Consider the following 22104-nt stretch of genomic DNA (forward strand, 5'->3'; position numbering starts at 1 on the left):
GGCACTGATATTAGGGGGACTCTGATAAGGACCCTGATATAAAGGGGGTGGGGACACTGATGTAAGGAGTGCATTGATGTAAGGGGGATGCTGATGGGGACACTGATTTAAGGGGGGACACTGATGTTAGGGGGACTCTGATGAGGAGCCTAATGACAGAAGGGGACGCTGATGTTAGAGGGGACTCTGATGGGGATCCTGTAATAAGTGGGAATGGGGACACTGATGTAAGGGGGAGGCACTTATGTAAGGGAGACACTGATTTAAGGGGGGACACTGATGTTAGGGGGGACTCTGATGGGGACCCTAATATAAGGGGGTGTTCTGATGGGGAAACTGCTGTAAGGGGGGACTTTGATGAGGAGCCTAATGAAAGGGAGGGGTCTCTGAATGGGACATTGATGTAAGGGGGGACACCGATGTTAGGGGGAACTCTGATGGGGATCCCGTAATAAGTGGGGATGGGGACACTGATGTAAAAGGGAGGCACTTATGTAAAGGAGATGCTGATGTAAGGGGGGACTCTGATGGGGATCCTGATATGGGGGGGGGGGCTCTGATGGGGACACTGATGTAAGGGGGAGGCAAGGATGTAAGGGGAACTCTGATGGGAATACTGATTTGGAGTGGAACTCTGAAGAGGATTCTAATGTAAGGGAGGGGACGCTGATGGGGACACTGATGTAGGGGAGGCATTTGATGGGAACAATGATGTAATGGGGAGTACTGATGTTATGGGGATACTGATGGGGTCCCTGATATAAGGGGGACTCTGATGGGGACACTGCTGTAAAAGGGGGGGGGGCACTGATGTTAGAGAAGCTCTGATGGGGACTCTGATATTAGGGGGGCTGTGATGGGCACAGTAAAGGAGAGCTCCGATATAAGGGGGGACTCTGATGTGGATACTGAAGATCCAAGTAAAACATTCATTCATTTATAAAACAGATTTTTTTTCTGTCAACTACTGTTTGTAAAACATATGATGTGACCCTTGTACTGAGAAGTTTGAAGACTCCTGGATTTGAGCAGTCGGCGAAGGTGTACATTGGACACTCTATATTGACAACTATGTTTCCAAGGCTGCACAGGAGATCTCCTATGGATAGAGTCCGGTAAAAGTAGATATAAACTCAAACCTGTAAACCTTATATAAACTTGAACATGTTAGGACCCATTTGCCTTCATGCAGTGTGTTAACACACAATATGTCCGGCGTTAACATGCCTTGCCATAAGGCAGCCCATTGAAATCGCCAAAAAATTTTCAATGCAACACACTATGGTGTGTTATCATGAATTGCTGCACCCTACAACATATGTGTGTTGCCTTGGTGCATTGTGGTGCCATTCAAATTGAGTGGCGCTGCCATGTGTCAATGCATGGAACGCATATTTCTGCAACACAAGAGTGTAAATGTAATTTTCATTTTTTTTAAATCTATAGCTTTCATTAAAATAATGCCTAATGATCCTGTCGTCATAAAGGTCCTTCTCCAGGCACTTCCTTTTATAGGGTGACAACGTCCTGTCCCTGTTATCAAAATGTGCTTCTGATTTTTAGCTTTATCACACAAACTTAGGATGGAGAATACAAGTGGCTGTTTCAACAAATATTACACAGGCATGATCCACTGTGAAAAAAGAAAGAAAGAAAGAAATTTAAATAAAATAAATACATTTAATAAAATAAAATTAAAAAGAGAAAAATAAATAAAATAATACTAAAAAAAAAATAAATGTCCAATTGTGAGGGGAGTAGGAGTGCAATGATGCAAAGTGGGTGGGATGGGGGTGGGTGGGGGGCAGAAGGTCATACTATTATACATGCGGGGGGAGCCGGGATCTGGGGGTCCCCTTGTTAAAGGGGGCTTCCAGATTCCGATAAGCCCCCTGCTTGCAGACCCCCACAACCACCGCCCAGGATTGTCGGGAAGAGGCCCTTGTCCCTATGTTGAGGGCATGTGGCCTGGCATGGTTCAGGAGGGGGGCGCTCACTCATCCTCTCCCTTTCCTGACCTGCCAGGCTGCATGCTCGGATAAGGGTCTGGTATAGATTTTGGGGGGGGCCCCACTCCATTTTTTAAAAAAATTTGGCGTGGGGTGTCCCCTCCAAATCCATACCAGACCTGAAGGACCTGGTGTGTGTGTGTGTGTGTGGGGGGGGACCTCATGTTGTTTCTTTTAACAATTTTTTTTTTTTTTGCTGCCAATTCTTTTTTTTTTTTACATTCAGCTGATGACTCATCGGTTGTTAAGGACACGGCGGCCGGCTTCCTGACCCCCCTTCTTAGCAACTGACTATATACAGTGAATGTAAAAAAAAAAAGCAAAAAGCACTGCAGAAATGCTTAAGCAACATGCATAGATGTGAATCGAGTCATACACCTGGATATGTAAAATAAACACAGGTTCATTTCATATTGCATAATGTACAGTCTGCACAGAAGTTATTAGGTAAATGGAAAAAGCAGAAACAAAATGAGGACATCATAAAGCACTAAATATTGCTCATTGTTTATTGCCTGACACCGCCCGCAGTTATATGATTGTGGAAAACTCTGACCTGGCTGATCGCTCACATCCAGTAAGGAGTGCCGATGGTACATTTACAGCACCAAAGTCTGACCGCACTGGGGGTGCAACATTTTCTACATTAGAATCAATAGAATTACTTCCATTATACTACATTTTTCTGTTTGTCTCATTCAGAAATCAGTAGCAGGAATGAAAGCTCATAGCAATGCTGGTACTGAATACAGAATGTCATCAGGTCAGCTCACTGCAGCTTGGAGCTTGTTTTAACCAATTGAAGTCCAGGGCATTTATAAACTGCCTATGGACAGCAAGTAGTTAAAGGATAAGTTCACCTTTGTAAAAAAATAAAAAATACATGCTTATCTTTTTGCAGGTAAAAAATGTACATTTAATTTTTTTTTTACTAAGAGCCTGCAAAGCATTTCACGAGTGCAATGCAGGGCTCTTGCAGACTGTCAGTGTAAGCTGCCTGCTTGTACCTTGTATGGGCAGCCAGTTACACACTGACAGGAAGCAACAAAGAACTACCTAGACTAGAGAGCTCAACAGCACCCCGATGGTTCATTGAGAACTACAAGCCAACAGCTGCAACGGATGTTGGTATTTGTAGTTCTCACATTCACAGAACTCTCTAAATGAATGACGCAGCTGGGTGGGCAGAGCTCTGCACAGCAACTCATTTTCAGATTGTGACAGTGAGCAGGCGGTAAAGATCCTCCACTCGCTGTCAAAGCGGGGGATTGTGGGGGTGCGGGGGCTGCTGCATCTGTAACATGTTACACCCTGAATATGGGTGTAACATATTAGGAAAGGTGAACTTATCCTTTAAAGACCCTGCAAGTACAGAAAAATATTTGCTGATCTTCCAGAAATGCTCTTTATTTTGTATTGTGGGCGGACAACACATAGCATTTTTGTGAATAGAGTGGTGTCAGTCCTGCCCAGTTTTCTTTTACTCAACTATTCAAACCCTTCCTAATCTCCACAACATACAGACTAATTGTTCTGTAGTCCCAAGATAAGAACTGGGAGGGTCTCAAAGTCCTTAAAATACATGTACAGTTGCAGATTTATGGGATTTTTAAGGTTCATTTTAGGAAAAAATCCAAGAAAATTCAATTAAAAGAATTTAGATTTATTTCAAACATCAGTTTAAAAGGTATTATGTCCTCATAAAAATAATGTGATACAGTACGGTAGACTCATATTATACAGTCCTTTATAAGTACGGTGATGCTAGCGTAGTTCCCAACATGTTTCGCCCTGAATCTGAGCTTCCTCAGCGGATGTTGTTCGCTTGGAATTAGAGCCTTCTAATAAGAAAGATATGAAAATATATGTGTACTATAAATATCACAGAGTAATCCACAATCACAGATAATAAACAACAATACACAAAAAATACATATTACCCCATTTATCCTTATGGAGCACCCACACTGCTGTATCTGCATGCGCCACAATAAACTATCTGGATTGGCACTTTACAGGCATTTCAACTACTAAACTGTATAAAAATACAAATTGATTGTCAAATATCATAACAAAATATTGAAAACATCATAAATAGCTGTTAAAACAACTGGTGAACACAAGCTTGAGTACATATTTCTCATAGTCCAACGCATTTCGAGATACTCTCGTCTTCAAGGTAACAGAGAAGGTATAAAAGCTGAAACATAGGTAAGAAAACATCACAACTAATCCTCTATTTCTCTAGTATTCATATATGATTTTTTCTCCAAATAGAGGATTAGTTGTGATCTTTTCTTACCTATTTTTCAGCTTTTATATCTTCTCTGTTCCCTTGAAGAAGAGAGTATCTTGAAACGTGTTGGACCATGAGAAATTTGTACTCAAGTTTGTGTTTTGATCGCCAGTTGTTTTAACAGCTATTTATGATGTTTACAATATTTTGTTATGATATGTGACAATCAATTTGTATTTTTATACAGTTTAATAGTTGAAATGCCTGTAAAGAGCCAATCCATATAGTTTATTGTGGTGCATGCAGATGCAGATACAGCAGTGTGGGTGCTCCATAAGGATAAATGGGGTAATATGTATTTTTTGTGTATTGTTGTTTATTATCTGTGATTGTGGATTACTCTGTGATATTTATAGTACACATATATTTTCATATCTTTCTCATGATATGTGACAATAAATTTGTATTTGTATACAGTTTAGTAGTTGGAATGCCTGTAAAGTGCCAATCCAGATAGTTTATTGTTTTAGTGGTATCATTCCCTCTAAATCTGGCCATAGATGGATTGAAATGTGGCCTATTCAGCAAGGAACCATCAAACTCTGTTGAACAGGAATGTTTTAAAACTTTTGTTGATCAGCAGCTGCAGCCGCTGATCAGTTTATTCTGACAGCTGTCAAAATGCACAGCAGAGAGGATTCCTTCATCCACTTCATTTGTGTGGGTGGGGGAGTCCATACATTTTTTTACTGATAGACAAAAAAAAAAAAACGACTCATCTTTGGCCATCCCTAGACCAGAGTCCTGGCAGTGCAGGAAGGAGACAAGGAATAAAACATTGAAACAAAATAAATACATAGAGCCCCTGTTCACATCGGTGTGACTTGTCATGCGATTTGACAGTTCCAAATCACATGAATTGTCGGCAATGGAACAGTTCAAATCGGTGCGATTCCGACTTTGTGGCGCCGCACAGAGTTGAAAAATAGTCCCTGCACTATTTTTTGCGATTTCAGGTGCATAGACAGCTGTGCATGAAGTCGCACAGATGTCAGGCTGAAATCGCACTGACCTGCGCCTTTGAAATAATGCTTCTTCAAGTGGGGCATGTGTCTTCCCTCCAATCAGTTCTCAGACCTGCCCTCATTGAGCTCTGCAGAGTGTAACTTCAGCTCTCAACTCCCTTTTTTTTCTGACAGCTCAGACAAGCTTTTTAAATTCTGGACTTTGAATGGATCTAGGAAAGAGAAGACTGTAGGTAGACAGGTACAACTTATGTAGGAGAATTTGTTTCATCTCTGTGTATCACCTGAGGCCAGTCACTTCTCTGGGTATATGGAAGGGTTTACAACCACTTTAAAGCGGTTGTATACCCACACAGTTTTTTTTTTTTTTAAACAAAAAAACCTGCAAGGCAAAGGCATAATGAGCTAGTATGCAGCACATACTAGCTCATTATGAAATACTCATCTTAGAACGAGGCCTCGACATCTGATCCCGGTCCACGCTGAGGGAGTTGACATGTTCCCTCTGCGTTTCCCTCTGCGGCTCCGGCGCTGTGAGTGGCCGAGGCCGCGATGACATCACTCCCACACATGCACGCGGGAGTCTTCTTCCCGGAAGGTCTGGCACCATGTGCCGCTGACGTCATTTTTTTGTATTATTTTATTTATTTTCCTTTTTTTTTCTTTTATTTATTAAAGCGGTTGTATACCTTTTTTTTTAAACTTTTACCTACAGGTAAGCCTTATTATAGACTTACTTGTAGGTAAAAGTAAAAAAAAAGGGTATACAGCCGCTTTAATAAATTAAATTGAAAAAAAAAAAAAAAGGAAAATAAATAAAATAATACAAAAAAAAATAAAAATAAATGTCCAGTTGTGGCAGTGGAGGGGGTAGGAGTGCAATGATGCAAAGTAGGTGGGGGAGGGTGAAGGTCCGCTTTAAATAGAACCTTTAAAAAAAAAAAAAAAAAGTTCCATACTGTTCATAGAAACCCGGCTTTAAAATCATTATCACCTGTAAATGAGAATTCTTACATTTAGAGTAATGCTTGTGTATACAGCAGTAGATTCCCTTTAAGGAGTTAATGAGACACATTATCAGGACTTTGTAATTGACAAATTATATTTATATTAGAAGATAAAACACTTTGTTAATGTATTCTTGATAAATGCCCCTCCCCCATCAGATCCACCAATTAACCTCCCAGACCTGGTGTCCCAATCTGCTATTCTGTATCTTTCAGGTTTTACCTGTATAACCTTATTATACCCCAACCATTTGTCTTCTGAACCTTCGTGCTGTGCGGATGAGCGCAACCAACAATTCTGCACCTTTGGCAGCTCGCAGAGCAGACAACACACCCTCTAATAATTCCCCATTGTTACTAGGGTGTGGTAAACTTCACATGAACTGCTCTGGATAGGAAGGACACCGGAGATTAATATCCCCTTAACGCTTTGTGGACCGACACTCTGATCTGTATGGTGGTGCCAAGGCATAGTAATGTAGGAGAATATACAGTGCCTTGAAAAACTATTCATACCCCTTGAAATTTTCCACATTTTGACATGTTACAACCAAAAACATAAATGTATTTTATTGGGATTTTATGTGATAGACCAACACAAAGTGGCACATAAGTTCTAATGCCCTGTACACACGGTCGGACATTGATCAGACATTCCGACAACAAAATCCATGTTGACTCAAACTTGTCTTGCATACACATGGTCACACAAAGTTGTCCGAAAATCCGATCATTCTGAACGCGGTGACGTAAAACACGTACGTCAGGACTATAAACGAGGCAGTAGCCAATAGCTTTCATCTCTTTATTTATTCTGAGCATGCGTGGCACTTTGTGCGTCGGATTTGTGTACACACGATCGGAAATTCCGACAACGGATCTTGTTGTCGGAAAATTTTATATCCTGCTCTCAAACTTTGTGTGTCGGTTAATCTGATGGAAAATGTGTGATGAAGCCCACACACGGTTGGAATTTCCAACAACAAGGTCCTATTACACATTTTCCATCAGAAAATCCGACTGTGTGTACGGGGCATTAGAAGAAAACCTTGCTGGCCATACACTATATGAAAATTCGGTCATTTAGACAGTTCCTTCGTTTTTTATCCAGTTAATGGGCACAAAATCGATAATTGTTGGGACGTTTTTGAGCCGAAAAAAGGACAAGTTTGGAAATTTTCTGCCGAACGAACGGTAAATTGAAATGTTAATGTGTTTCCCGTCCGAACTGTTTGCATTAGGTATATGTAAAAAAATTAACAAAGAATTGATTCATTTATGTCCACTGAATGATTTATCGGTCATTACATGATGCCTCTATTGTTTGCTCTCACGGCCGAATGTCCGTTTTTCAAAAATGAATTTGGACGATTTTTCATATAGTGTATGGCCAGCATTAGAGTCTGCAAAAGACTTGAGACTGGGGCGGAGGTTCACCTACCAGCAGGACAGCGACCCTAAACATACAGCCAGAACTACAATGGAATGGTTTAGATGAAATCATATTCATGTGTTAGAATGGCCCAGTCAAAATCCAGACCTAAATCCAATTGAGAGTCTGTGGCAAGACTTGAAAATTGCTGTTCAGATTCTCTCCATCCAATCTGACAGAGCCTGAGCTATTTTGCAAAGAGGAATGGGCAAAAATGTCACTCTCTAGATGTGCAAAGCTGGTAGAGACATCCCCAAAAAGTCTTGCAGCTGTAATTGCAGTGAAAGGTGACTCTACAAAGTATTGACTCAGGGGGCTGAATACAAATGCACGCCGCACTTTTCACATTTTTTTTGTAAAAAAGTTTAAAAACCATTTATCATTTTCCTTCCGTTTCACAATTATGTGCCACTTTGTGTTGATCTATCAGATAAAATCCTAATAAAATACATTTACTGTTTTGGTTGTAACATGACAAAATGTGGAAAATGTAAAGGGGTATGAATACTTTTTCAAGGCACTGTATGAATTCACTGAGAGTTAAAGGTGACCTTCAGTCTTGCACAGTTGTTCAGGCACCTCTCCTATACTGGAATTGCTTCCTTTGATTTCACTGCACGCTGTGAGCTTCTCACAGTGTGCAATAGAAGTTACAGCATGTCAGAGTGAGCCTGCTTCATTTTTGTGGGAGGGCTCAGCAGGCTCCACCCACTACAGGCTGCAGAAAACTGCAGGAGGAGGCGGAGACAAGACCAGTCACCCTGCACAAGCAGAGAGAACAGCAGTGACCGGTCTTTGTTACAGGAAGCTCCTGCACAGAAGCAAAGTCTCACACAAGGTAGCCTAAACCTTTGCGTTGGAGTGGTTTAGAACTTGGCTTAGTTTTTCCTGCTCTCTGTGTGGTCCCATTAGGGAGATTTCCCCTCACTTCCTGCCACCCGTGACAACTTGTAAATTGCTGTGACTGGCCCCTAACATTTTTCTTGGTAGAAACAATTGTATGTGTATTGCTGCAATTTGTAGCTAATTTCTGACTTTTTGCAACATTTACTAGAAGAATCAGCAGCTTCAGTCATCTTATCCAATGTTTCTGCTGATCATCATATGACACCAGCAATCTCTGGCTGCAAAGACACTGGAAACCCCCAATTGCTTGAAAACATAAGCAGAGAGATTAGCAGCTGCTACAGATAATGTTATAATGTTGCTGGTCTGACATGGTTCTCGGGGTGTACAATATAAATATACACACTTGCAGATACGGAGATCAAAATAGTTTGGTTTACACACCATAATCTGCACACCTCCAGCGAGCTGCATGAATTCCATTTTTTTGGGGGGCAAACAAATATTGCGGATTTAGTATTTCAGCTCTAAAATGAACTATATGTCATAGTTACTGCACTGCTGTGATACCACCTTTAGCCCTGGTTCATACCAGTGCGACTTGTCGTGCGACGTGACAGTTCAAAGTCACATAACAGGTCGCACCCCTTTTGCGACTTTGGAAAAGGCTCCTGCACTGTTTCTGTGCGACTTCAGTGTGACTTGCATTGACATCTGTTAGAGCTGCACGATTCTGGACAAAATGAGAATCACAATTTTTTTGCTTAGAATAAAAAGATCACGATTCTCGTGGCGTAAAATCTTTCACGTTATACAAAAAAAAATTGGGCTAACTTTACTGATTAGTTTTTTTAAAAAATTCATTAAAGCGTCATTTATTCCCAAAAAATTGCATTTGAACTGCGCAAATACAGTGTGACATAACATATTGCAACAACCACCATTTTATTCTCCACGGTCTCTACTAAAATATATATATAATGTTTGGGGGTTCTAAGTAATTTTCTAGCAAAAAAAAAAATTATTTTAACTTGAAACCAACAAATGTCAGAAAAAGGTTTAGTGTTTAAAGTAGAGTTCCACCCTAAAAAAAAAAAAAAAAAATGTTATTATTGTGCATGAAATAAATAAAAAAAAAAATTTGGAGAAATTTTTTTTTTTACTTACCTTTTTATGCCTGTTGCTATGTGGTCCCTCGAAATCTGCCTCCTTCATCACCTCGGCTCCTGACGTCACTTCCCTCGGCGCCTCTGCTTGCTACTGCTCCTGGGAGATGTGTGTTATCATTTCCCAGGAGTCAGTGGGCTGCGCCGAGGGCTTCATTGCCATCACAACGGGGCGGGCACTTCCGACGATGCCGCCCCTTGTGATGGCAACCTGAGTAGTTGACGGCGCTGCGATGACAGAATGCGTATGCGCGAGATCGGGGAGAGAACAGGCGGTGCATGCTGGTCGCTCAGCAGCACCATATCCGGAACAGAATGCTTGTGGGCTTCACATGCCCACAAGCAAAATAAAATTGGACAGCAAAGGTTTATCAAAGTACATTTCGAAGATAAAACCCGGACTTTGGGGGACAAATTTTACGAAAAACGTAAACGTGTTACAATGCTATGTTAACAGCTTCTGAAAGGTTTAAAAAAAATAAATAAAAATAGTAATTGTAGTTGGAACTCCGCTTTAAAGTGGAGTTCCACCCAAAAATGGAACTTCCACTTTTTGGAATCCTCCCCCCCTCCGGTGTCACATTTGGCACCTTTCAGGGGGGAGGAGGGAGCAGATACCTGTCTAATACAGGTATTTGCTCCCACTTCCTGGCATAGATCACCGCGGAGTTTGCGGTGACCTAAGCCACTTCCGGCGCCTACGCTCTCCTCCACTGCTGTGTTCTGTGAGACACAGAAAACAGCAGGGACCCGAGAGGACGCGCAGCGCGACTCGCGCATGCGCAGTAGGGAACCAGGAAGTGAAGCCGCACAGCTTCACTTCCTTATTTCCTTACCGAGGATGGCGGCGGCAGCAGCCGAGAGCTGAAGGACGAATCGGCTTCGGCTGCCGACACCGCGGGCTCCCTGGACAGGTAAGTGTCCATATATTAAAAGTCAGCAGCTGCAGTATTTGTAGCTGCTGGCTTTTAATATTTTTTTTTTCAGCAAACCTCCGCTTTAAGTGGTTAAACTTCCCTCATTTTCACACCAAAGTGTATTCCTTTGATCTAAAGGACAAATTGTAACAATGTTTATACTTAAGTTCCACTGCTAAAGAATGTTATGATTCTTGGCAGACTGCCCAGTTTTTTTTTTCCTTTCTTTTGACGGCTGTCGGCTTTAGCAGAGCAGAGAGAATTCTCTGCATAGAAAGAATCAGGAAATACTTTTGTCAAGATCGCAACAGTGAAAAAAATCGCGATAACATTTCTTAACGATTAATCGTGCAGCTCTAACATCTGTTAAATGAAGTCACACAGATGTCAGCAAGCCGCACATGAAATCGCACTGATAGTTAGCTTTCAAGTTGCGCTAAAGTAGCAGGACTTCAAAGTCGCACTGGTGTGAACCAGGGCTTACTATCTGATCTCTCTCTATATACATCAGACATTGTGCCTAAAAGTGGTTGTAAACCCTTTCATATACCCAGTGAAGTGACTGGCCTCAGGTGATATACAGAGATGAAACAAATCCTTCTACATAGGTTGTATATGTTTATCTGCAGTATTCTCTTCTCTACACCTATTCAAAGTCCAGAATTTATACAGCCTGTCTGAGCTTTCAGAAAACAGAAGGCGGAGCCCAGTATGGATTGCTCAGAGATTTCATTGAAGGGAAGGGACTCACCGAAACAGAGCTGATGCTGTCAGTCACAGGCTGTGTGCTGGAGTTCCCTCCTCATTACCTTTTTTCTCTCGGTGTCAGGAAAAATTGTCAGAAGTGATTCATGCTGATAGCAGAGCAATGTACACGCTATAGAGAGATAAGCTTTGTTCATATTTACAACCACTTTAAGGCCTAAGTTATTTAAAAAAAAAATCAGCAAAAGGGACATTACTTACTATTAATCTAACTTGTCTCTTGTGCTGATGTCCCCCCACTGCAGTTATCTTCCTGCGCAGGGGGGGGGGGGGGGTAATAATAGAGCTAAGGGAGCTGTGACAGGCACTTATCAAGAGTGGCCAGAAATGCCTCCTCCATTATAGAGGCCATACTAGAACTATAGAAGGCAATCTATGAATGGAGGAAGGGTGAATGAATGAAAGAACCACCCCCTCCATTCATAGAACATGTTTCATCCAAAGACATGCTGATAGGTTAATTGGCTCCTGTCTAAATTGGCCCTAGTATGTGTATGAATGTGAGTTAGGGACTTTAGATTGTAAGCTCAGTGAGGACAGGGACTCATGTGAATGTAAAATATATATGTAAAGCTCTGCATAAATTTTAATAACCTGTAAGGCCCCTTTCACACTTGTACGACCTGAAGTCATGTGACTTGAAGCAATGCCTGTGTAATCTTGAGGTCCATGCATCAAAGTCAGACCAAAGTAGTGCATGGACTACTTTGAAGTCACACAGATATGAACGGTACTCATTGGAAATCATGGGGTATGACTTGTCATGCGACTTTGCAGTCCCACGTCGCAGTACAAGTCACACAAGTGTGAAAAGGGCCTAATAATAATAAGAAGAATTCATAAAAGCTAAAGTATGGCTTCCATGACTGGAAGAGGTGGGCAGACATAATCCGCACTCTTGATGATTGTTGCTAGCAGGTCAGCCCATCAGGGGCCCCTGATGAAGTCTTTATGACGAAACGCGTTGGTTGGAGCTAGGATCATGTGACGTCACGTGCATGGAGGTCGGCCATCTTGAGCGTTGGAAACATTCTAGTTTTTATCATTGATGTACATGCATGTTTGGCTTTCACACATGGTGAGTGTGTATTTTTTTATTGTGGAGGGGAGAAGTGAAGGGAGCTCTGGTGTCCGACATATGAGTGATCGGATCTGTAATAGTTAACGGTAAGAGGCAGTGTGTACACCCATTGGTGGAGGACTCCTCACAAGATCTCTTTGTCACATTATCTGGACTCCTCTTATCATGAACTCTTTCAGCCCAAGTTCACATTGCTGCAGGTTTATAAATCAACCCGGCAATGCAGTCCGACTTCGGGGGCGATTTGACAGCCATCTGTGAGGGTTCATGCACGGATGTCTATTGAAATCGCACCCGAAGTCGCCAAAAGTAGTGCAGGAACTACTTCTGGGAAACGTTGTGAATTCTTTAGCGCTTCACCCTTTTGTGTTTTTTATGTCATTTCGCTACCAGTGTTGTGTCAGCTGTTTGTGGATTTTATTGTTTGTAAGCGCTGGTTTATTGTTATTTTGTTTAATTGAGGAATATAAATAAACGTTTTTGTGCCTGGAGTTCAGCTTTAACCTTTTTTTTTTTACTTTATTTAAAATAAAAAAGCTGGAGTTGGGTTTTAGCTTTTATTATTATTATATGGAATTTATATACAGTTTGCGCATTACATATGAATAATAAAAGCCATACTAGGTGCAGACATGTCAGTAAATGACAGTATAAGAACATTATTATGTATTCTTGTTCTGCTGTACATTAAAAGAAAAAAAAACAGGCTAGACATAAAACAACAGCAAGTCCAGGCTTTGTGTCCTCATGCACTTGTCTTTGAGTGGAACTTTATCTCTGAACATCAGACCGCACCATTACCCGCTGAGGGGGGGGAGGGGAGGGGAGCTGTACAAACTTAGCTGACTTAATTCACTTAGCCCCAGCACTACCCTCTGCCTGCACTCAGAAAACCATTCTATAATTATAACATTGCACGCTCCACCCCTTTGCTTTAATAATGAATTTTTCCCATCTGATAGCATAATGCTCTCAGCTTTACAGACAGCCAACGCTTCCAAAGACAGGCTCCCCCCCTGCAGCATGGAATGGTATCATCTGTTGTTGTAACAGAAGCTGGAGGTATACAGCAGTGACAGGCATGTACTAGTTGGGATCACTCAGCTGGGGCTGACCATCTCCTTGTCTTTGCAGGGGCAGATAGATGTGGCCAGTGAGACCGTCTTCAAGTTGGCCGCGCTCATCCTGCAGGTAAGAGTTATCACACTAAATTCTTTTTTTTTTATCTTAAAATTCAAGGAGGAGAAAAGTTCTTGAAGTTTGTGCAGGTGGAGCTTTGCCGTGTACCTGCTGAGTGTATGGCGGATCTTGTGTCATGGCGTGTAATTCAATCATCATGACACCTGGATTGCTGACTGCTCTCTGTCTTTATAAATTAACCAGCAAAAATAAAATAAACATGGCTTAGTGGTTAACGCTTCTGCCTTGCAGCACTGGGGTCCTTGATTCAAGTCCTGTCAGGAAACTATCTGCATGGAGTTTGCATGTTCTCTCTGTGCTTGCATGGGTTTCCTCCTACACTCCAAAGATATACTGTCTGAATTGATCCTAGTATGTGAGTTAGGGACCTTTAGATTGTAAGCTCCTTGAGGTCAGGTACCGATGTCAATGTGCAGTATGTAAAGCAATGTGTAGATTGACAGTTCTATATAAACACCTATAATAAATAAAAGAATATCATCATTTGCAGTTGGTGATAGCATTGTCAATTAAAGTGATTGTAAGGGTTCATGTGTTTTTTTTTTTTTAATAACAAACATATGATACTTACCTCCCACTGTGCAGCTCGTTTTGGCCCCGAACCTCCTCTTCTGGGGTTCCCCCGTCGGCTCTCGTGGCTCCTCCCCATATCAGATAACCCCCCCCTAGGAGAAGCGCTCTCCCTAGGGGGTTACCTTGCAGGCGCACTCCCAAGTCCAGCATTCGACATCCATAGCGGCCGAATGTATGACTCGGGCCCCGCCCCCCGGCGCCCATGTCATTGGATTTAATTGACAGCAGCGGGAGCCAATGGCTGCACTGCTATCAATCTATCCAATCAAGACCCAAGAACCCCGGGCAGAGAGACAGCAAGGGTCAAGTTCCAGGGCTCAGGTAAGTAAAACGGGGAGGGGGGAGGGGCTTGGAGGCCGGTCACTGCCAGGAGGTGAAAAAACACAAAGGTTTACAAGGACTTTAATTTTGTTTGGGGGGACTTAAAGCGGTTGTAAAGCCTCAAGGTTTCTCACCTTAATGCATTCTATGCATTAAGGTGAAAAACCTCTTGTGCAGCTCCCCCCCCCCTTTTACTTACCTGAGCCCGATCTTATCCAGCGATGTGCACAAGCGCAGCGGCTCCAACTGTTGTCTCTCTCCTCATTAGACAGATTGATAGCAGCAGGAGCCATTGGCTCCCACGGCTGTCAACCAAATCTAGTCACATGTGATTGGGGGGGCAGCCCTGGTCCTGGCCCAAGTCCCTCTGTCTGTGTCAATGGATGCAGCAGCAGGACTTGGGAGGGAGAACGCATGAGTGCTTTCCGTGGGGGCACCCAATGAAGAGGAGGGGCCCGGAGCACCGGCGGGGCACCCCAGAAGAAGAGAATCGGGGCTGCTCTGTGCAAAACTATTGCACAGAGCAGGTAAGTGTGTGTGTGTGTGTGTGTGTGTGTGTGTGTGTTTTTTTGTTAAATAAAAATAAGGCTTTGCAACACATATAAAGGGTAAGATCACATAAAGGTCAACTAACTTCAAATATTCTGGCCACTCCTCCAGACCCTGCCGCACATAACGGCATTGATGCCCCGGACCCTGCCATGCATAGCAGCCATGATGCCCTGTCCTGCTGGTATAGCCACAATCCACAGCCCTGGAGTAAGCATCCATCATAATGCCTGCAACGGCAAACACTAATTAGTCATGACTATGTTGACCAATAAGAAGCGTACCTGGAACTTCTTCTTCCAGTAAGGTTTCCCAGAAAAAAAAGAAACGCATTGGTCACCGCAGTCACATTGTCACGCTGACCGATGAGCGCTTGCCATTGCGAGCATTATAATGGATACCCACACCAAAGATTGGGGGCGCCACTCCAGGCTTCTGTCTGTCCAGGTCTGGTAACTCACACTAAGGCAGGCCATAGATGGTTCAAATCTCCTAACCGTGAATGGGCAGGCCGAATGTACCAAATTGTGCAATCAACTTCAGTACAACCAGCATGTCGGGTTTTACCTGCAATTATCGATAGCGGTTGCTATAGCCACTAGCAATAGTCACTGTCTTCTCCCAAGGGGGATGGCTTCCCCCGCCCCCTGCCGGGAGAAGACCATGGACCAGCAGGGGGGATTCCCACATCAACACTGTCTGTGCTGATGAGGGAATTAAGCGATTTTTTTTTTTTTTTTGTCTTGTTTTTTCTTTCCTGCAACCTGTGGTTGGAAAGAAATTTGCTCCGTATATGGCCAGCCAAAGAGTGCAGGCTAGGGGAGAGCTCGTCTCGGCTAAGTAGATGCAAGCATGGAAAAAATGGGAATGTTCCTGGTGCTGCACATCCAGCAAAATCCAGCAGTTTCTGTGGTAGAAGCAGCCTCAGCCCAGACTTTGTCCAGGCCACACTATCAACGCGTTTTGCCCTACCTAAAGGGCTTCGCCATGGAGGTTCATGACTAATACTGGCTATACACTTTACAAAAAATCATTCTAACTCGTTTTGAATAGCGAACACTCGTCCATGAGAACAAACGATGGTGCCATCGTGTAATGACCGAATTTCGATAAATAAATGCATTCTTTCGTCTTGTCACATATGCGCAGTGCAAACAGTTCATTATTTAATGGGCGAGAAACACTTTCACCTTTTCAATTAATAATTAGTTAGCAGAATTTTTTATATATATTTATATTACAGTCCCTGACAAAAGTCTTGTCGCTTCTCTATTTTGTAGAAACTCCTGCTAATAACCTGACTTTTAATTAATCAATTGGTGTTAGAAATAGCTCATATGAAAAGCTAAAGCCCTCCCAAATGATGTTTAATGCACTGAAATAAATTTGTTTCACTGAAAAAAGATTTATCATTTAAACAAAACAGACAGGTCAAATTTTGGCTAGACAAAAGTTTTGTCGCCTATACAGAAATTGAACAACTTTACTGAAAATCCAAAAATATGTCAGCAAATTAAGTAGTGGTGCTGTGAGATCCAAATGTAATATCTTGTATGACTTCCATGAGCTTGAAGGACAGCATCCATGTGGTTTGGCAAGGATTCATACAATTTATTGATGAAGTCATCAGGAATAGCAAAGAAAACAGTCTTGCATGCCTCCCAGAGTTCATCAATATTCTTTGGTTTCGTCTTCCATGCTTCATCTTTCATCCTACACCACATATGCTCAATGATGTTCATGTCTGGTGACTGGGCTGGCCAATCCTGGAGCATCTTGATCTTCTTTGCCTTAAGGAACTTTGATGTGGAGATGGAAGTATGCGATGGAGCACCATCCTGCTGCAAAATTTGGCCTTTTTTATGGTTGGGAATATAAGAGGTAGCTAAGATTTCTTGGTATTTTAGACTATTGATGTTGCCTTCCACCCTGCAGATCCCTTGCACACCCCCATACTGGATGTAACCCCAGACCATGATTTTGCCTCCACCAAACTTCACTGTTTTCTGGGTAAATCTCGGCTCCATGCAGGTTCCAGTAGGTCTCCTGCAATATTTGCGGCAACTGCGGTGTAATTCAACAGAAGATTCATCTGAAAAATCCACCTTCTGCCACTTTTCTAGAGTCCATCCTTTTAGCAGGCTGTGGCCCTTGGCAAATGCCACACGGTTTTTCAATTGTCTTTTGTTTAGTGCTGGCTTATGGGCACTGATTCGACCATGGAGGCCATTTCGAGACAGAATCCGACAAACTGTTCTGGTTGACACAGGGACTTCAGGTGACCAGGTCTCGTGGAGCTCTGCTGCAGTGGAAAATGGGCTGGCCTTGGATTTTCGAGCCAACAAACGGTCCTCTCGAGCAGTTGTCTTGCGGGGTCGGCCTGACCTGGCCTTGTCCAAAACGTCTCCAGTCTCTTCAAATCTTTTTTTATCCTCTGAACTTGACGCTGAGACACATTGAAGGTGTCTGCCACATCAGCAGTGGATTTGGTCTTCAGCCCCTTGATAATCAACACTTTAGTCTCCGGGTGAATCTTAGGCATGTTTGCAGAGGTCTAGTTGCAGTTGAGAAGGTCTAGTGTACTGGTGTTCTTTTTATACACACCTGAGACCTAATTGATCCATTATTAGTCACAGGTGAAGCTCATATAACAAGGCGACAACACTTATGTCTTGGCAAAAATTGACTTAATGGGCTTTACCAAGCTGTGAATATTAGAATACTTTTTGTCAGTTTCGTTTTGCACTGAAACATTATTACAAAAGCTGTTGGGATTAAAATGACCCATTTCTTGTAACAAAATCTTGATTAGAAATATATTTTAGCGGCACTTCAGGTCAATTTGTACACAAGCGACAAGACTTTTGTCAGGGACTGTACTTTTTTTGGCTCTGAAAAGTAAAATTTTTTTATTTATGACCATTAACTGGATGAAAATCGAACGGTCCAAATGACAGGTTTTCAAATGAATTTTCAGGCTAGTGTATGGCCTGCATAAGACACGTGGGTGGGGTGAAATGCATCGGCGAGCATGGCTTGGACTAAGTCAGGGCAGAGGCTGCTTTTACCACAGAAACCACTGGATGTGCGCCACCTGGGACATTCCCTTTTTCCATGAATGCATTATGATAGATACCCACTCTGGGTGGCTGTATATTGCGGTGTACGGAACGCGACAGCAGCAGCACGGGGCATCACAACTGTTATGTGGAGCATAGCGCATGCAGGGAATTAAACTGTTTTATGGATGGGTTTACTTCCGCTTTAAATGGTAATGCCCAAAGACGCATGACAAGTCACATAAATGTGAATGGTGCGTATTGTGTCATGTATAAAATGCATGTTGGTTTATATTGCTTAAAGAAGAGGCCAGCGTGTTTCAAATGCTTCAAATGCACTAAAGTCTAATTAGCCAATAAATGGTATCGCCCTTAATCCAAATATCTAATTAATGCAATACTGGGCACGCTGTGAAGCTGCTCTCCTCTCCAGACTCCAGCTGCCACCCGGCGCCCATATTCGTAACAGGTGCGGGGGGGGGGGGGGGGGGGGGCGATGTCCACTGCTGGCCCGAGCCCAGGGTGAGGTTTGTGTGTGTGTGTGTGTGTGTGTGTGGGGAGGTGGGGTAGGGGGGGTGACACCATGTTATACTGCACCAGGTGACACCAACCCTAGTGACGCCACTGACACCGAGCTGCTACATATATGCATACAGCAGCATCTCCACCCCCCCCCCCCTTTTTTTTTTTTTTTTTTTTTTTTCTCGGAGCATGGTCACTCGGCGAACGCATTGTGACAGACCACGCACAGTCAGTTTATGATTGAGAGCCTGTCAGTCAGGCTCCTGATAAGAGCCAGTACAGAGCCAGAGCCATGGGCCGAACACCCCCCTGTTTAGTTTGCAGCATTTTGAAGGCTTATATGCAAGTAATTGGCCATAAAATGGGTATGGGGGTCCGGGTACTTACCTGGGGGACATGTATCAATGCAAATTATTATTATTATTATTTTAATTTTTTTGTAATTACAGTTTTTTTTCAGGAGCAGTGATTTTCATGATGCTTAAAGTGCAACACTAAAACAAAAAACCATTCACAACAGGCACAGCCCCTCTGCATTGGGAAAATACATATTTTCCCCAGAGTTCTCCTTTTAAAGCTGTTAACAGTCTGCAAAGTTTTTTTTTTATAATAACACTCAGTGAGCGCAATGTAGTTAGTACGTTACTTTGTGTATGTGTTGCTAGGTTTTCCTATGCGTAAATGGTCATGGTTTCTGCCCGAGTCCTGTCACCAGCGATCCATAAAGATGAGCCACAATTGAGGCGGCAATTAAAATAGAAATCCTTGTTCTCCTTTTGATTGGAGAAAATAAAAGTCAACGACAGCTAAAATGTGCAAAAAAACGTTTTTTTTTTAATGAACTAAAGCTGGCCGCGCACTAGTAGATTCTCATTTGAATTTTTTTTTTTTTTTTTGTTTTAAGACCGTTTGGATATTTCTAATTGTCAGTGGAGTAAAAATGATGTTCACTTTCAATCTCCACAATGAGAAATTTGGAAGCAGCAGGATGGAATTTTTTTTTTTTTTTTTTTTTTTCTTTTCTTGGATGAATTTCTAACCGTGTATTTGTTTTTTCACTCGGAAAGTAAATTCATTCTAAAATTTAGTTTTTTGGTAGCATACATGCTGCTTAAAAATTTGTGAATCAGCACTGCTTGGACCTTGAAGAAGGGGACATACCCCGAAAGATTGTCCTGAAAAATTGTATGTTAGTGCAAATAAAAAAAAAAAAAAAGTATCACGGACAGTACTCAATTTACTCACAATTGCACTAATACGGCTACAATCAAATCAAGTTTGGTAGCATACGAAATCTTTAAGTCCTTTTGAATGACATTCTTCAGGTCATGGAGTGCACTGAGAACTTTAGTATGAACGTACATTCAAAAATCTGTTATGCCGCGTACACACGGTCGGACTTTTCGTCTACAAAAGTCCGACAGCCTGTCCGACAGACTTCCGGCGGACTTTCGGCGGACTTGCAGCAGACTTTCTAACGAACGGACTTGCCTACACACGACCACACAAAAGTCTGACGGATTCGTACGTGATGACGTACACCGGACTAAAATAAGGAAGTTCATAGCCAGTAGCCAATAGCTGCCCTAGCATGGGTTTTTGTCCGTCGGACTAGCACACAGACGAGCGGATTTCGGGGTCCGTCGTAGTTACGACGTAAAGATTTGAAGCATGTTTCAAATCTAAAGTCCGTCGGATTTGAGGCTGAAAAAGTCTGCTGAAAGTCCGGAGAAGCCCACACACGATCGGATTACCAGCCAGCTTTAGTCCGTCGGCGTCCGTTGGACTTTTGTAGACGAAAAGTCCGACCGTGTGTACGCGGCATTAGGCTCTGTTCACCTTTCAAGTGAGTTAAATGTGTTTGTTGTGCCAAAAGAAGCAAATTTATCAAATTTGAGAAGCTCAAGTACCAAATTTTACCATAAAGCAAATGATTCCAGATGGCTGCACTTCCAAAAATCCTCTTTATTGAAGTTCATGTGACAGGTGATTAACAGATGGAGCAGGGGACAAGAAAGTAGACGTGCAAATATTAGGACTTGGTCATTACCACCAAATTTTGCCACTGAGCCAGCTGGGTTTTTTTATGCGCGTTTTGCCACGATTTTTGCATGACAATCAAGGAAAAATTTAAGGCATTAAAAGAGAAGTATGGGAATCGTGGGGGGGGGGGGTTCTGCTCTGCGCCCCCCGTGCTTACTGGAGTGCTGGGCTGTGGAGGAGGAGGGAGAGGCCGGCTCAGGCTCTCAGTAGCTCGCTGAGAGGCTGAGCTAGGTGCCAGTCCAGGCATGTGGGCAGATCCCGGCTTCATCATCGCGATCTTGCCGGAGCCTGGACCGGCTCTGTGACAACAGCGAACTTCAACCTGCTGTCTGAAAGGTCACAGGAGTGCACAAGGTACTGTACTCCTATGATCCACAGGAGAAGTACAGCCAAAGGAGCTTTGGCTGTACTTCTCCTCCTTTTTAAGAATGAATGGCACCCAAACCTGTGTTTTTAGCGAGATTTGGAAACCTGAACAAAATCCTGACGATTGGTGCCTGCATCACTCAAATGTGTACGGGGGCCTTAATTTTGTCCCATAGCTAAAATGGGATGTCAGAGGAAACCCCTCCAAAGTGAAGGCATCCCTTGTCCCATTGGAAGATTTACCCTCTATTCTTGCTGGAATTTTTCTTTTGGTGATAACGGTAAACGGGACAAATGGAGAGGTTTAATTTTCCTAATGGGGACACAGACAGCAAGCAAAAAAAAACTGCCTTCAGTTATACTTTAAAGAGTAATGCCGCATACACACGGTCGGACTTTTCGGCTACAAAAGTCCGACAGACTTTCGCCGGACTTTTGGCGGACTTGCGGCAGACTTTCTAACGAACGGACTTGCCTACATACGATCACACAAAAGTCAGACGGATTCGTACGTGATGACGTACACCGGACTAAAATAAGGAAGTTGATAGCCAGTAGCCAATAGCTGCCCTAGCGTGGGTTTTTGTCCGTCGGACTAGCACACAGACGAGCGGATTTCTGGGTCCGGCATAGTTACGACATAAAGATTTGAAGCATGTTTCAAATCTAAAGTCCGTCAGATTTGCGGCTGGAAAAGTCCGCTGAAAGTCCGGGGAAGCCCACACACGATCGGATTGTCAGCCGTATTTTGTCCGTCGGACTTTTGTAGACAAAAAGTCCAACCGTGTGTACGCGGCATAAATGTAAAAAGGCCAGGAAAAATCCTTCAATATAATAATTTGACACAGTCTTGGAAAATTTTTAGAAAGCCCAGTTGTGATTGGTTCACTTCAAGGGTTGCTTAAAAATTTTCATAAATTTTTGAAGGCTGTACCCATGTGGGGCTCATCAGTTGTGCCTTTTTTATTGACAGTCACCCATATAAAT

At 42.8% G+C, this 22104-nt stretch overlaps 1 protein-coding gene across 5 annotated transcripts in view; it reads left to right on the top strand.

Annotated features, from left to right (window-relative positions):
- FRMD4B (FERM domain containing 4B) overlaps positions 1-22104 on the top strand; it is a 332830-nt gene that overhangs the window by 172545 nt on the left and 138181 nt on the right. For 3 of the 5 annotated variants that reach the window (XM_073592115.1, XM_073592114.1, XM_073592117.1), the window contains one exon: positions 13619-13675. In XM_073592115.1, the coding sequence (XP_073448216.1) occupies positions 13619-13675 (57 nt within the window). Of the gene's footprint in view, positions 1-13458; positions 13676-22104 lie in introns of those variants that run through there. The other 2 variants (XM_073592118.1, XM_073592116.1) reach the window with 2 other exon arrangements.

Source organism: Aquarana catesbeiana, linkage group LG07 (assembly GCF_042186555.1).
Source record: "Aquarana catesbeiana isolate 2022-GZ linkage group LG07, ASM4218655v1, whole genome shotgun sequence".
Classification (NCBI taxonomy): domain Eukaryota; kingdom Metazoa; phylum Chordata; class Amphibia; order Anura; family Ranidae; genus Aquarana; species Aquarana catesbeiana.